Source organism: Rhinoraja longicauda, chromosome 5 (assembly GCF_053455715.1).
Source record: "Rhinoraja longicauda isolate Sanriku21f chromosome 5, sRhiLon1.1, whole genome shotgun sequence".
In the NCBI taxonomy this organism is placed as follows: domain Eukaryota; kingdom Metazoa; phylum Chordata; class Chondrichthyes; order Rajiformes; family Arhynchobatidae; genus Rhinoraja; species Rhinoraja longicauda.
Genome location: NC_135957.1, coordinates 84,447,316 through 84,464,236, shown reverse-complemented (window position 1 = coordinate 84,464,236; position 16,921 = coordinate 84,447,316). Strand labels below are relative to the sequence as shown.

Genomic DNA, 16,921 nt, shown 5'->3' with positions numbered 1-16,921 from the left:
TCTGATGATGCTGGCTGCCTTTTTGAGGCAGCGACTCCTGTAGATACCCCTTCAATGGTGGGTGCCGTTACTTGCGCCATTAATATGCCTTTTGTTTTTTTCACACAGAGAGTGGTGAATCTGTGGAATTCTCTGCCACAGAAGGTAGTTCAGGCCAGTTCATTGGCTATATTTAAGAGGGTGTTAGATGTGGCCCTTGTGGCGAAAGGGATCAGGGGGTATGGAGAGAAGGCAGGTACGGGATACTGAGTTGAATGGCGGTGCAGGCTCGAAGGGCCGAATGACCTACTCCTGCACCTATTTTCTATGTTTCTATGTTTAATATACCTGTCTTGTGATGAATGTGGCGTACATTCGAATAAAGAACCTTCAATTTTGTCCTCTTCTCTTTCTTTTTAGTTCCAACTCTAATTGGAGGCATATTCTTATGTCTGTCACTCTTTCTGATGCATATAGTTTCATATGTTCATAAGTACAAGTGATAGGAGCAGAATTAGGCCATTCGGCCCATCGTGTCCACTCTGCCATTCGATCATGGCTGATCTATCTCTCCCTCCTAACCCCATTCTCCTGCCTTCTCCCCATAACCCCTGACACCTGTATTACTCAAGAATCTATCTATCTCTGCCTTAAAAATATCCATTGACTTGGCCTCCACAGCCTTCTGTGGCAATGAATTCCACAGATTCGCCACCCTCTGGCTAAAGTTTACTGCACCAGATTGAAGATATTGCTCCATTTGTTGCCTGTCTATAAATAGTGCTAGTGATGCAGCATGGGAAATGGCCGTCTTTCAGCCCATCGAGTCCATGCTAGCCCCATATCTGACGACGGGTGTGCTGCTGTTGGAGGGGGACCAGATGAGGTTTATCAGAATGATCCCACAGATGATTGGGTTACATATGATGGGTTACATACGACGGCACTGGGCCTGTACTCACTGGAGTTTAGAAGGATGAGGGGGAGCCTCATTGAAACTCACCGAATAGTGAAAGGCCCGGACAGAGTGGATGTGGCGAGGATGTTTCCACTAGTGGGAGAGTCTAGGACCAGAGGGTACGGCCTCAGAATAAAAGGAGAGGGGGAATTTCTTTGTAATGGAGAGGAGGAATTTCTTTGTAAGAAGATAACTGCAGACGCTGGTACAAATCGAAGGTATTTATTCACAAAATGCTGGAGTAACTCAGCAGGTCAGGCAGTATCTCGGGAGAGAAGGAATGGGTGACGTTTCGGGTCGAGACCCTTCTTCAGTCTGAAGAAGGGTCTTGACCCGAAACGTCATCCATTCCTTCTCTCCCGAGATGCTGCCTGACCTGCTGAGTTACTCCAGCGTTTTGTGGAGGAATTTCGTTAGTCAGGGGGTGGTGAATCTGGCAGTGGAGGCCAAGTCAATGGGTATTTTTAAGGAGGACATTGATAGGTTCTTGATTAGTACGGATGTCAGGGGCTATGGGGAGAAGGCAGGATAATGGGGTTGAGAGGGTCTGATAGTTCAGTCATGATTGAATGGCTGAGAAGACTCAATGGGCCAAATGGCCTAATTCTGCTCCTATCACTTCGGAACTTATGTACATACATACTGGTTATCATTGCGCTTTAAATACTACCATTTTGTTCGCTCTTTTTAGCTGAGTATACTGTAAAAGTTGCCTACTTAAACAGAGATGAGGAAAAACTTTTTCAGTCAGAGAGTTGTGAATCTGTGGAATTCTCTGCCTCAGAAGGCAGTGGAGGCCAATTCTCTGAATGCATTCAAGAGAGAGCTAGATAGAGCTCTTAAGGATAGCGGAGTCAGGGGGTATGGGGAGAAGGCAGGAACGGGGTATTGATTGACAATGATCAGCCATGATCACATCGAATGGTGGTGCTGGCTCGGAAGGGCCGAATGGCCTACTCCTGCACCTATTGTCTATTGTCTATTAAAATATATACCCCAGCAGTGTTTCTACTCAAGCAGTTACAACACAAATTTAACATCACCCTGGGAAGCACAGATATATACTATCCACAAACAACAGAACAAAATTTGTGGCATGGTGGCGCAGTAGTAGAGTTGTTGCCTCACAGCGCCAGAGACCCAGGTTCGATCCTGACTGCGGGTGCTGCTGTACGGCGTTTGTACCTTCTCCCCGTGACCTGCGTGGGTTTTCCCCGGGTGCTCTGCTTTCCTCCCACACTCCAAAGACGCACAGATTTGTAGGTTAATTGACTTTGGTAAAATTGTAAATTGTCCCTAATGTGTCGGATAGTGTCAGTGGACAGGGTGCTTGCTGGCCAGCGTGGGCTCGGTGGGCCTGTTTCCATGCTGTATCACTAAACTAAAATTCAATCCAACTAATCTCGGCCACATTAGTCAAAGCATAGCTGTAGATAAATTGTAATGTCTGTAGAAAATGATATCAATGTTCAATTTATCCACTGCTAAGATAACACAAGAGTTTCAGACCTCATTATAGTTTCCTTCCAAACATAAAAGATTTAAGTAGCACGTGAGATAAGAGTGACTGCCCTTGATATCAAGACAGCACTTGACAAAGTCAGGTATTAAATAGCAGGGAGGAACTCTTTATGAAGCCAATGGCCTTCATTGCGAGAGGATTTGAGTTTAGGAGCAAGGAGGTCCTACTGCCGTTGTACAGGGCCCTGGTGAGACTGCACCTGGAGTATTGTGTGCAATTTTGGTCTCCTAGTTTGAGGAAGGACATTATTGTTATTGAGCGTAGGTTCACCAGGTTAATTCCCGGGATGGCGGGACTGACGTATGATGAAAGAATGGGTCGACTGGGCTTGTATTCGCTGGAATTTAGAAGGAAAAATGTTCCCGATGTTGTGGGAGTCCAGAACCAGGGGGTTAAGAATTTTAAGAATAAGGGGTAGGCCATTTAGGACTGAGATGAGGAAAAACATTTTCACCCAGAGAGTTGTGAATCTGTGGAATTCTCTGCCATAGAAGGCAGTGGAGGCCAATTCACTGGATGTTTTCAAGAGAGCGTTAGATTTAGCTCTTAGGGCTAAGGGAATCAAGGGATATGGGGAACAAGCTGGAACGAGGTACTGATTTTGGATGATCAGCCATGATCATATTGAATGGCGGTGCTGGCTCAAAGGGTCGAATGGCTTACTCCTGCACCTATTTTCTCTGTTTTTATGTTTACCTGCTGAAATCAAACTGCGTAAAGAAAGAATAACACAAAGTGCTGGAGTAACTGAGTGGGTCAGGCAGCATCTCTGGAGAACGTGGATAGGTGACGTTTCAGGTCAGGACTCTTCTCTACTCTGAAGAAGGGTCCCGATCATTTTACTCTCATTTCACCCCTGCCATCAGGAAGAAGGTAAAGAAGCCTGAAAACCGTAACGTCCAGGTTCAGGAACAGCTTCTTCCCGACAACCATGAGCCTATTGACAATAGTCAATAGGCAATAGACAATAGGTGCAGGAGTAGGTCATTCGGCCCTTCGAGCCAGCACCACCATTCAATATGGTCTTTCTTTAATGCTTTATATCAGTCAATTTCATAAGTGGGGTGGTGAGAGTTGGGAGTGGTGATAAGGTAGTTTGAATCATCAAGTTACGTTTGCTATGTCAGAGTGAGGCCCAACGCAAATTGGAGGAACAACACCTCATATTTCGCTTGGGCAGCTTACAACCCAGTGGCATGAACACTGACTTCAAGTCACCCTTGCTTTCCCTCTCTCTGCATCCATCCCCTATCATAGAAACATAGAAAATAGGTGCAGGAGTAGGCCATTCGGCCCTTCGAGCCTGCACCGCCATCCAATATGATCATGGCTGATCATCCAACTCTGTATCCCGTACCTGCCTTCTCTCCATACCCCCTGATCCCTTTAGCCACAAGGGCCACATCTAACTCCCTCTTAAATATAGCCAATGAACTGGCCTCAACTACCTTCTGTGGCAGAGAATTCCACAGATTCACCACTCTCTGTGTGAAAAAAAACGTTCTCATCTCGGTCCTAAAAGACTTCCCCCTTATCCTTAAACTGTGACCCCTTGTTCTGGACTTCCCCAACATCGGGAACAATCTTCCTGCATCTAGCCTGTCCAACCCCTTAAGAATTTTGTAAGTTTCTATAAGATCCCCTCTCAATCTTCTAAATCCTAGTTCTCCGACCAGTCTGACTGTCCTGATTAAATTTTATCTTTGTATGCTTCGGTGTCACCTTCCCCCAGCTAACGGCGACCTTTTCTACATTTCCCTTGCTCTCCAACCCCTTTGATGTCTTGTTTTCACACCTTAAACCTTTCATATCTCCGAGTCTCCCACTCCCCTGACTCTCAGTCTGAAGAAAGGTCTCGACCATGAAACGTCACCCATTCCTTCTATCCAGAGATGCTGCCTGTCCCGCTGAGTTACTCCAGCAGTTTGTGTCTATCTGCTGTTTACTATGGTGGCTGCTTGGTGGGTATGCTGAAATGACCTAAACAATATATTTTTTAACATTGCTCTCGATCAGTGTTATTAAATTATGAACTGTTTAACAGGCACCTGAGGTTTATGAGGATGTTGCCAGGATGTTGATTGCCAACCGTGGTTATGTGGTCACATGTGCCAGGTACAGTGAAATACATTTTTACCACACAGCTCAGCTGGAGTAACCCCGTACATAAACACAACCAGCCGGTCAGTTCTGCTAGCACAGAATGAGAGGAATAGATCGGGTAGATGCACAGAATCTTTTACCCAGAGTAGGTGGAATCGAGGGCCGGAGGACATAGGCTCAAGGTGAAGGGGAAAAGATTTAATAGGAATCCGAGGGGTAACTTTTTCACACAGAGGGTGGTGGGTGTATGGAAAAAGCTGCCAGAGGAGGGTAGCTGAGGCTGGGACTATCCCATCGTTTAAGAAACAGTTGGACAGGTACACGGATAAGACTGGATTGGAGGGATATGGACCAAACTGCTTTCAGGTTCATTTGATGCTTTTTTTTTTTTGATTTAGAGATACAGCGCAGAAACAGGCCCTTCGGCCCACCGGGTCCGCGCCACACAGCGGTCCCCGCAAACTAACACTATCCGACACCCACTAGGGACAATCTTTTTACATTTGCCCAGCCAATTAACCTACATACCTGTACGTCTTTGGAGTGTGGGAGGAAACCGAAGATCTCGGAGAAAACCCACGCAGGTCACGGGGAGAACGTACAAACTCCGTACAGACGGCGCCCGTAGTCAGGATCGAACCTGAGTCTCCGGCGCTGCATTTGCTGTAAGGCAGCAACTCTACCGCTGCGCCACCGTGCCGCCGTGCACAGGCATAACTAGATAACAATTCAAATGCATCACTAAAACCAGACTCCACACCACTGACTCCACAGCATTTGTATGACTCTGTGACTCTATAAGCACAGGCAAGTGGGACTAAGGTAGCTGGGACATTGTTGGCCGGTGTGGGCGAGTTGGGCCGAAGGGCCTGTTTCCACACTGTATTAATCTATGACTCTAATGTACAGAACAGCCCACTGAGTCCATATGCAAGAGGCACCATTTTGACGCCAAGGATACTACACCTTGACGTTTACGAGGACGTTGCCCGGACTTGACATCCCGAGCTACAGGGAGAGGTTGGGCAGCCTAGGACTTTATTCCAGGATGTGCAGTGATCTCATAGAGGAGTATAAAACCATGAGGGGAATAGACAGGGTGAACCCACAGTCTTTTGCCCAGAACAGGAGAATCAAGAATTAGAGGACATAGGTTTAAGGTGAGAGAGGAAAGATATAATACGAACCCGAGGGGCAGCTTTTTCACACACAGGATGGTGGGTGTGTGGAACTAGCTGTCTGAGGAGGTAGTTGAGGCAGCTACGATAGTAACATTTAAAAGACATTTCGACAGGTGCATGGATAGGACAGGTTTAGAGGGACATGGGCCAAAGGCGGCGAGGTGGGACTGGTGTAGATGGGACATGTTGGTCGTTGTGGGCGTCAGGTTGAAGGGCCTGTTTCCATGCTGTATATGACTCCTTGACTCTCTGACTGTGCAGCATCTAATCAGCACATCAGTACAAAATCATTGAGTAGCTGCAGAATAATTATGATTTACACTTACCAACGTCTCCATAAACATAAAGGCCTTTGGGAGGTTTGGATCTTTCAAAAAACTGCAAACAGAAATATCAAGAACAGATTATTTTTTAAATGACTAAATAAAATAAAATCTGAAGAAGGGTCTCGACCCGAAACGTCACCCATTCCTTCTCCCCCGAGATGCTGCCTGACCCGCTGAGTTACTCCAGCATTTTGTGAATAAATACCTTCGATTTGCACCAGCATCTGCAGTTATTTTCTTACAAAATAATATATATATATGTCTTCAGAAATGTATGTTTTAAATACTTAAAAGCCCTCCATGAGGAGTGACTCATGGGCGGCACGGTGGCACAGCTGGTAGAGCCGCGCTGCCTCACAGAGTGACACCAGTGGCACAGCTGGTAGAGCCACTGCCTCACACCACCAGAGAGCCAGGTTCGATCCTGACCTCGGGTGCTGTCCGTACAGAATTTGTACTTTCTCCCAGTGGGTTTCCTCCGAGTGCTCTGGTTTTCTCCCACATCCCAAAGATGGTTAGTTTTTGTAGGTTAGTTCGCAAAAGTACCTAAAGTGCTGGAGTAATTCAGCAGGTTGGACAGCATCTCTGGATAATTGGCCTGTGTAAGTTGCCCCTAGCGTATGAGGAGTGGATGCTACATTGAGATAACGTGGAACTAGGGTGGACAGGTGATTGATGGTTGTTGTGGACACGGTGTGACAGCAGACATGCCAACCACTTTCACTTGAGCTGCCTACACAGACTCCTTCACATCAGGTGGCAGGACAAAATTCCCGACACAGAGGTCTTGGAACGGGCCGGAATCCCCAGCGTCCACACCCTCCTACGGAAAGCCCAAGCCAGATGGGCAGGCCATGTCGTCAGAATGCCCGAGAGTCGACTGCCAAAACAGCTTCTGTATGGAGAACTGTGTCAGGGCAAGCGCTCAGTAGGGGGACAGAAGAAACGGTTCAAGGACTGCCTCAAAGTGTCCCTCAAAGACTTGGACATCAACCTCAGCACTTGGGAGTCTCTTGCTCTGGACCGTCCAACCTGGCGTAGCAAGCTCACCACAGGAGCCCGTGCAGCAGAGAACAGATGCACTGCAGAGGCCCAGAGGAAACGCACCACGTGCAAGGCCCGGGCTACCTCCACTTCCACTGCAGCACCCATCCACTTGTGCCCTACGTGTGGGCGTTCCTTCCGGGCCCGGATTGGCCTCACCAGTCACTTCCGGACCCACAGTCACCAATCCTCCAACTGAAAGTGAAGCCATGGTCATCTTCCAACCCGAAGGATGAACATCAACATGGGGAGTGGATGCTAAATTGAGTAACGTGGAACTAGGGTGAACAGGTGATTGATGGTTGGTGTGGACTCGGTGGGCTGAAGGGCCTGTTTCCATGTTCATTAAAACTAAAAATAACTTGGAAAAACTGTGGAATGATTTACAGTGAAGTGCACTATACAAAATGATGTTCACAAAACGCTGGAGTAACTCAGCGGGTCAGGCAGCATCTGTGGAGAAAAGGAATAGGTGACGTTTCGCATCGAGAAGGGTCTCGACCAGAAACATCACCTATTCCTTTCCTCCACAGATGCTGCCTGACCCGCTGAGTTACTCCGGCGTTTTGTGTCCATCTTCAGGTTTAAACCAGCTTCTGCAGTTACCTTCCTGCACGATATCAATGTTTTTCTACGGGAGGGATATCAGGTGAGATAGCAGTAGAACAGGGTTGCAGGATCACTAAATATGCATCGACAGGGAAACGGACCTTGGTTTAACTTGAAGGACATCAACTCTGCAGACTTTCACCACCACCGAGGTTTCAACCTGGTTTCAGACCCCTTCACAGCTCCCGACTTGCTCACGTAAAATTCCATAGGAGTTCTTTCAGAAAAGATTGCGGCACGGTGGCGCAGCGGTAGAGTTGCCGCCTTACAGCGAATGCAGCACCGGAGACCCGGGTTCCATCCCGACTACGGGTGCTGTCTGTACGGAGTTTGTACGTTCTCCCCGTGACCTGCGTGGGTTTTCTCCGAGATCTTCAGTTTCCCCCCCACACTCCAAAGACATGCAGGTTTGTAGACTAATTGGCTTGGTAAATGTAAAAATGGTCCCTCGTGGGTGTAGGATAGTGTTAACGTGCGGGGATCGCTGGTCTGCGCGAACTCGATGGGCCGAAGGGCCTGTTTCCGCGCGGTATCTCTAATCTAAATTAAAAATCCCAACACTTTTACATAAACGGTGCAAATGAGCTGGTTTGGCCACCTGAGATAGCGGCTAATAATTTACAAAGGTGGCACGGTAGCACAGCAGGAGAGTTGCTGCCTTACAGCGCCAGAGACCCAGGTGCTTGTCTGTACGGAGTTTGTACATTCTCCCCGTGACCGTGTGGGCTTTCTCCGCGATCTGTGGAATGTAGAATTCATTGCCACAGAAGGCTGTGGAGGCCAAGTCATTGGGTATTTTTAAGGCATTCTTGATTAGTACGGGCGTCAGGGGATACGGGGAGAAGGCAGGCGAATGGGTTTGGGAGGGAAAGATAGATTAGCAATGATTGAATGGCGGAGTGGACTTGATGGATTGAATAACCCAATTCACAGGTTCACAAGTTTTTGAAGTAGAATTAGGCCATTCGGCCCATCAAGTCTACTCCACCATTCAATCATGTCTGATCTATCTTTCCCTCTTCACCCCATTCTGATCTTATCGAAACGTATAAGATTATTAAGGGGTTGGACACGTTAGAGGCAGGAAACATGTTCCCAATGTTGGGGGAGTCCAGAACAAGGAGCCACAGTTTAAGAATATGGGGTAGGCCATTTAGAACGGAGATGAGGAAAAACCTTTTCAGTCAGAGAGTTGCGAATCTGTGGAATTCTCTGCCTCAGAAGGCAGTGGAGGCCAATTCTCTGAATGCATTCAAGAGAGAGCTAGATAGAGCTCTTAAGGATAGCGGAGTCAGGGGGTATGGGGAGAAGGCAGGAACGGGGGTTCTGATTGAGAATGATCAGCCATGATCACATTGAATGGCGGTGCTGGCTCGAAGGGCCAAATGGCCTCCTCCTGCACCTATTGTCTATTCTCCTGCCTTCTCCCCATAACCCCTGACACCCGTACTAATCAAACATATGTTCAGTTATGGTGGAAACATCCTCTCCACATCCACTCCATCCAGGTCTTTCACTGTTCGAGTGAAGTGTAGATGGAATTGATGAAGCTGGGGGAAGAGAGGCTGATTTGCCTTAAGAGCTTCGCTGCTTAAATACCGAAGCCTAGAATTCCGATATTTCTCAACTACTGACCTCACCTGTGAAAATATGTTCTTCGGGCCAGGATTGTATCCTTTAAGTATTTCGTGCAGCTTTTGCAGGCAATGCACCACCTTTTTCTGGTTTTCATCGTGTTTTATATCTCCTTGCCTGACCAAGGATTCATAGTTTTGCAAAGGGCCTTCAATATTTGATGCAAGGTCGGAGTTTTTCTGAGGAATTCCCGTCTCAGAAGCAGCAGTATTTGTTGCTGGCGGAGTGTAACCTAGAAAAATGCACAAATTATATGGATTACTCGGCTATTCAACTTACTGGCATGTGCAGTTAAGAACATTGAACAGAACAGCTCAAGTTCTACCTCATCTCCGCTCGAAATGGCCTACCCCTTATTCTTAAACTGTGGCCCCTGGTTCTGGACTCCCCCAACATCGGGAACATGTTTCCAGCCTCTAGCGTGTCCAATCCCTTAATAATCTTATATGTTTCAGTAAGATCCCCTCTCATCCTTCTAAATTCAGAAGTTGTTGGTGATATTGACTCCTAGGAATTTGAAGTTTATAGGTTTTCTCCAGGTGCTCCAATTTCCTCCTACATCCTAAAGACATGCAGGATTGTAGATTAATTGGTATCTGTAAAATTGCCCCTAGTGTGTAGGGAGTGGATCAGAAAGTGGGATAATGTCGAATTAGTGTGAACCAGTAATATAAGAAAATAACTGCAGATGCTGGTACAAATCGAAGGTATTTATTCACAAAATGCTGGAGTAACTCAGCAGGTCAGGCAGCATCTGAGGAGATAAGGAATGGGTGACGTTTCGGGTCGAGACCCTTCTTCAGACTGATGTCAGGGGGGCGGGACAAAGGAAGGATATAGGTGGAGACAGGAAGATAGAGGGAGATCTGGGAAGGGGGAGGGGCAGAGAGGGACAGAGGAACTATCTAAAGTTGGAGAAGTCAATGTTCATACCGCTGGGCTGCAAGCTGCCCAGGCGAAATATAAGGGGTTGTTCCTCCAATTTCCGGTGGGCCTCACTATGGCACTGGAGGAGGCCCATGGCAGAAAGGTCAGTCTGGGAGTGGGAGTTGAAGTGCTCAGCCACCGGGAGATCAGGTTGGTTTAGGCGGACTGAGCGAAGGTGTTGAGCGAAGCGATCGCCGAGCCTGTGTTTGGTATCGCCGATGTAAAGAAGTTGACATCTAGAGCAGCGGATACAATAGAACCAGTGATCGGTGGACACACAATGCTGCAGTAACTCGGCGAGACAGGCAGCATCTCTGGAGAGAAGGAATGGGTGACGTTTCGGGTCAGGACATCATATCGTAATGTTGTCCCTGGTGTGTAGGATAGTGTTAGTGTGTGGGGTGATCACTGGTCAGCATGGATTAGGTGGGCGGAAGGGCCTGTTTCCACGCTGCATCTTTCAATCAATACGCCTATAATAACGATAGTATTTATTTAAAAAAATGCTGGAGTAACTCAGCAGGTCAGGCAGCATCTCAGGAGAGAAGGAATGGGTGACGTTTCGGGTCCCGAAACGTCACCCATTCCTTGTCTCCTGAGATGCTGCCTGACCTGCTGAGTTACTCCAGCATTTTTTTAAATAAATAACTTCGATTTGTACCGGCATCTGCAGTTATTTTCTTACACTACAATAACGATAGATTCGGCAGTATACAAAAGGATAAGTGGGTATGGGGAGAAGGCAGGAACGGGGTACTGATTGTGAATGATCAGCCATGATCACATTGAATGGTGGTGCTGGCTCGAAGGGCCGAATGGCCTCCTCCTGCACCTATTGTCTATTGTCTATTGCACAAAACAGCAGAATGATACGTTAAACATTTCACATTTCCCCATTTCCACGAGCTCAAGATGACGCGGTCGGGGCTACTCTTTGGTCCCAAAAGTGGAGCTGCTGTCATTCAGCACAATCGCTCCACTCTTTCGAGTCTCTACTCCTGCACCTATTGTCTATTGTCTATTGTCTATAACAGCAGCATTACTTCACTTATCATTACTACTTTTGTCCTGTGTCTGCACACTGTGGACGGCTTGATTGTAATCATATACACCGATCAGCCAAAACATTATGACCACTGACAGGCGAAGTGAATAACATTGGTCATCTTGTTACAATGGCACCTGTCAAGGGGTGGGATATATTAGGCAGCAAGTGAACAGTCACTTCTTGAAGTTGATGTGTTGGATGCAGGGGAAATGGGCAGGAGTAAAGACCTGAGCGACTTTCATATTTTTTTCATATTTCAGATACAGCGCGGAAACAGGCCTTTTCAGCCCACCAAGTCCGCGCCGCCCAACGATCCCCGCACATTAACACTATCCTACACACACTAGGGACAATTTTTACATTTACCCACTCAATTAACCTACATACCTGTACGTCTTTGACAAGGGCCAAATTGTTATGGCCAGACGACTGGGTCAGAGCATCTCTGAAACGGCAAGGCTTGTGGGGTGCTCCCGGTCAGCAGTGGCGAGGACCTACCGACAGTGGTCCGAGGAGGGACAAACCACAAACCGGCGACAGGCAGGGTGTTGGGCGCCCAAGGCGCATCGATGCGCGAGGGTATCGAAGGCTATCCCGTCTGGTCCGAACCGACAGAAGGTCTACTGTGGCACAAGTCACAGAAAATGCTAATGGTGGTCACGGGAGGAATGTGTCACAATACACAGTGCATCGCACCCTGCTGCGTATGGGGCTGCACACGGAGGACCAACAGCATATTAGGCAGGTGGGCATAACGTTAAGGCTCATCAGGTCATAATGTTTTGGCTGATCGGCGTATAGTCTTTCCGCTGACTGGTTAGCATGCAACAACAAAAACAAAAGCTTTTCACTGTACCTTGGTGCACATGATAATAAATTAAACTAAAACGCAAACTCAAAAATTATAGATAGATCAGCCATGATTGAATGGCAGAATAGACGATGGGCTGAATGGCCTAATTCTGCTCCCATAATTTATAAATTTACGAAATAAAAGCGATTTGCAGCCCCTTGCCTCATGAATAATTAGCATCTGAACAACGTTGACCGTTTGAGTTAATCCTTTAATCCTCTCGCCTATTTGGAAATGTCTCCATAACACTTAACTTTATTCTCATCACATCTATCTGCCTTGACTCCCATGATATTTCCATATTTAGTCAGACTTGTTTCTGCTCATTCTTTAAGTACAATATACTTTCCATCGCTAAATCCTTCAGGGAAACGTTCACGTCCCCTTTCACGGGCCCCTTGGCAACTAACTAGTATGAAGGACCTCCTTATCTGAACAGACATGCAAACAAATGTCAGAACCAGCTCAACACTCCAATCCTAACAAAGAGATAGAAGGGTCTCGACTCGAAACGTCACCCATTCCTTCCATCCAGAGATGATGCCTGTCCCGCTGAGTTACTCCAGCATTTTGTGTCTAGCTTGAAAGAAATAATCACACTATTTAGCACATCCCATCACCTCAAAATGCATTCAAAAGACTACAGGTGCCGTCTGTACGGAGTCTGTTCGTTATCCCTGTGACCTGCGTGGGTTTTCTCCAAGATCTTCAGTTTCCTTCACATTCCAAAGACGTGCAGGTTTGTAGGTAGGTTGGCTTGATAAAGGTAACAATTGTCCCTAGTGTGTGTAGGATAGTGTTGGTGTGAGGTGATCGCCAGTCGACATGGACCCGGTGGGCCGAAGGGCCCGTTTCCGCGCTGTATCTCTAAAACTAAAGCTGAAAATAAATCCTATTTTGGATCAAAATTGGACATTGCGCAGCTTAAAGTTTAGATTAAAGTTCACCATTACGACTTATTGAATCAATGGGAAATGTTAACATTAAGCACAAAGCAGTATGGCATGGGACAGGGCCTTTCGGCCCATAATGTTTGTGCCGAACATGGTACCCAGCTGAACTGATCTCGTTTGCCTGCGTGTGATCCATATCCCTCCATTCCCTGCTTATCCATGTGCTTGTCTAATCACTTCTTAAAGACCACCATCACACCTGCCTCCACCACCACCCCTGGCAGCGCGTTCCAGGCACCCACTAAACAACTCTGCGTAAAAAACTTGCCCCGCATATCTCCATTAAGCTTTCCCCCCTCTCACATTATAGCTATGCCTTCTACTAGAAACATAGAAACATCGAACATAGGTGCAGGAGGAGGCCATTTGGCCCTTCGAGCCAGCACCGCCATTCATTGTGATCATGGCTGATCATCCACAATCAGTAACCCGTGCCTGCCTTCCCCCATATCCTTTGATTCCGCTAGCCCCTAGAGCTCTATATAACTCTCTTTTAAACCCATCCAGTGAATCGGACTCCACAGCCTTCTGTGGCAGAGAATTCCACAAATTCACAACTCTCTGGGTGAAAAAGTTTTCTCTCACCTCAGTTTTAAATGGCCTCCCCTTTATTCTCAGACTGTGGCCCCTGGTTCTGAACTCCCCCGACATTGGGAACGTAGTGTGGGATATTTCCACCCTGGGACAAATGGTCTGACTGTCTACCCTATCTGTGCCTCCCATCATTTTAAAGACTTCTATCAAGCCTCTCCTCAACCTCCGACATTCCAGAGGAAACAGCCCCAGTCCGTCCAACCTCTCCCCACAGCTGAAATCTGCTCATCCAGGCAGCGTTCTGGTAAACCTCCTCTGCTCCCTCTCCAAAACCACATCCTTCCTGCAATGCAGCGACCAGAACCGCATGCAATGCTCCGAATGGAGATGAGGAAAGACTTTTTCAGTCAGAGAGTTGTGAATCTGTGAAATTCTCTGCCTTAGAAGGCAGTGGAGGCCAATTCTCTGAATACATGCAAGAGAGAGCTAGATAGAGCTCTTAAGGATAGCGGAGTCAGGGGGTATGGGGAGAAGGCAGGAACGGGGTACTGATTGAGAATGATCAGCCATGATCACATTGAATGGCGGTGCTGGCTCGAAGGGCCGAATGGCCTACTCCTGCACCTATTGTCTATTGTAAATGCAGCCAAACCAAAGTCCTTTAGAGACTTCATGCCTCATATTCAATGCCCCTACCAATGAAGGCAAGCGTACCTTATACAAGGCTTGAGCTATGAACTTGGATTCCAAGATCCCTCTGAACATCAATGTTGCTAAGGGTCTTGCCAATAACTGTATACGCTCTCACATTCAACCTTCCAAAGTGCAACACCTTACCTCAGCTCGGGTTGAACTTTTCCCTGCCTATTTCTGCAGCTGGTCTATTTCCCACTGTATCGTCTAACGGCCTTCCTCACTGACTTTAGACATACAGCACAGAAACAGGCCCTTTCAGCCCACCGAATCCACGCCGACTAGCGATCAACCCGCACACGAACACTATCCTACACACTAGGGACATTACAATTTTTTTTGTAGCCAAAGTCAATTAACCGATAAATCTGTACGTCTTTGGAGTGTGGGATGAAACCGGAGCACCTGGAGAAAACCCATGCGGTCACGGGGAGAAGGTACAAACTCCTGCAGACATTTCACACTTCTGTAAGTCTTGCCTGATGGGAGAGGGGGAGGAGTGAGACTGGTCCTTGAATACGCTGATGGTTCATCATCGATCTTCCCAAAAGGACTGGTAAAAATCGGTAAAGTTGCCGCAAAGGAACGCACGAAGCAGAACTATAACCATATAACCATATAACAACTACAGCACGGAAACAGGCCCGTTCGGCCCTACCTGTCCACGCCGACCACTCTCTCTGACCTAGTCTCATCTACCTGCTCTCAGACTATAACCCTCCAATCCCCTCTCATCCATATACCTATCCAATTTACTCTTAAATAATAAAATCGAGAAAAGGAACACTCGATTTCAAAGATTAAATCAGACAAAGGGGAAGTATTAACATTACCGAATGAAATTAATAAAAGATTTGTGCAATTTTATGAGAATTTGTATACATCCAAAACGACAACGGACACCAATGCAATCAATGAGTTTCTGGATAATTGCAATCTTCCCAAATTAGAATTGCAGGAACAAGAGGAATTGGGAGCACAAATCTCAAATAAGGAAATAGAAGAAACAATATTCTTATTAAAAAACGGAAAAACACCAGGTCCCGATGGATTTAGTAATGAATTCTATAAAAGTTTTTACGATATATTTAGTCCTTGTCTACAGAAAATGTACACACACGCTTTCAGAGAACAAATATTACCTGATACATTAGCTGAATCTACGATCACAGTATAGCAAAGGGGATTACAGAGGCATGAGGCGGGAGCTGGCCAAAATTGATTGGAAGGAGGCCCTAGCAGGGAAGACGGTAGAACAGCAATGGCAGGTATTCCTGGGAATAATGCAGAGGTTGCAGGATCAATTTATTCCAAAGAGGTGGAAAGACTCTAAGGGGAGTAAGAGACACCTGTGGCTGACGAGGGAAGTCAGGGACAGCATAAAAATTAAGGAGAGGAAGTATAACATAGCAAAGAAGAGTGGGAAGACAGAGGATTGGGACTCTTTTAAAGAGCAACAAAAGTTAACTAAAAAGGCAATACGGGGAGAAAAGATGAGGTACGAGGGTAAACTAGCCAATAATATAAAGGAGGATAGCAAAAGTTTTTTTTAGGTACGTGAAGAGGAAAAAAATAGTCAAGGCAAATGTGGGTCCCTTGAAGACAGAAGCAGGGGAATTTATTATGGGGAACAAAGAAATGGCAGACGAGTTAAACCGTTACTTTGGATCTGTCTTCACTGAGGAAGATACACACAATCTCCCAAATGTTCTAGGGGCCGGAGAACCTAGGGTGATGGAGGAACTGAAGGAAATCCACATTAGGCAGGAAATGGTTTTGGGTAGACTGATGGGACTGAAGGCTGATAAATCCCCAGGGCCTGATGGTCTGCATCCCAGAGTACTTAAGGAGGTGGCTCTAGAAATAGTGGAAGCATTGGAGATCATTTTTCAATGTTCTATAGATTCAGGATCAGTTCCTGTGGATTGGAGGATAGCAAATGTTATCCCACTTTTTAAGAAAGGAGGGAGAGAGAAAACGGGTAATTATAGACCAGTTAGTCTGACATCAGTGGTGGGGAAGATGCTGGAGTCAATTATAAAAGACGAAATTGCTGAGCATTTGGATAGCAGTAACGGGATCATTCCGAGTCAGCATGGATTTACGAAGGGGAAATCATGCTTGACAAATCTACTGGAATTTTTTGAGGATGTAACTAGGAAAATTGACAAGGGAGAGTCAGTGGATGTGGTGTACCTCGACTTTCAGAAAGCCTTCGACAAGGTCCCACATAGGAGATTAGTGGGCAAAATTAGGGCACATGGTATTGGGGGTAGGGTACTGACATGGATAGAAAATTGGTTGACAGACAGAAAGCAAAGAGTGGGGATAAATGGGTCCCTTTCGGAATGGCAGGCAGTGACCAGTGGGGTACCGCAAGGTTCGGTGCTGGGACCCCAGCTATTTACGATATACATTAATGACTTAGACGAAGGGATTAAAAGTACCATTAGCAAATTTGCAGATGATACTAAGTTGGGGGGTAGTGTGAATTGTGAGGAAGATGCAATAAGGCTGCAGGGTGACTTGGACAGGTTGTGTGAGTGGGCGGATACA

General features: G+C 46.7%; 1 protein-coding gene across 2 annotated transcripts in view; it reads right to left on the bottom strand.

Moving 5' to 3' along the window:
• Positions 1 to 16,921, bottom strand: part of LOC144594072 (AFG1-like ATPase) — a 108,108-nt gene that overhangs the window by 81,644 nt on the left and 9,543 nt on the right. For both annotated transcript variants that reach the window (XM_078400258.1, XM_078400257.1), the window contains exons 2-3: positions 9,363 to 9,589; positions 6,070 to 6,121 (exon numbers count right to left, since the gene is read on the bottom strand). In XM_078400258.1, the coding sequence (XP_078256384.1) occupies positions 6,070 to 6,121; positions 9,363 to 9,589 (279 nt within the window). The remainder of the gene's footprint in view (positions 1 to 6,069; positions 6,122 to 9,362; positions 9,590 to 16,921) is intronic.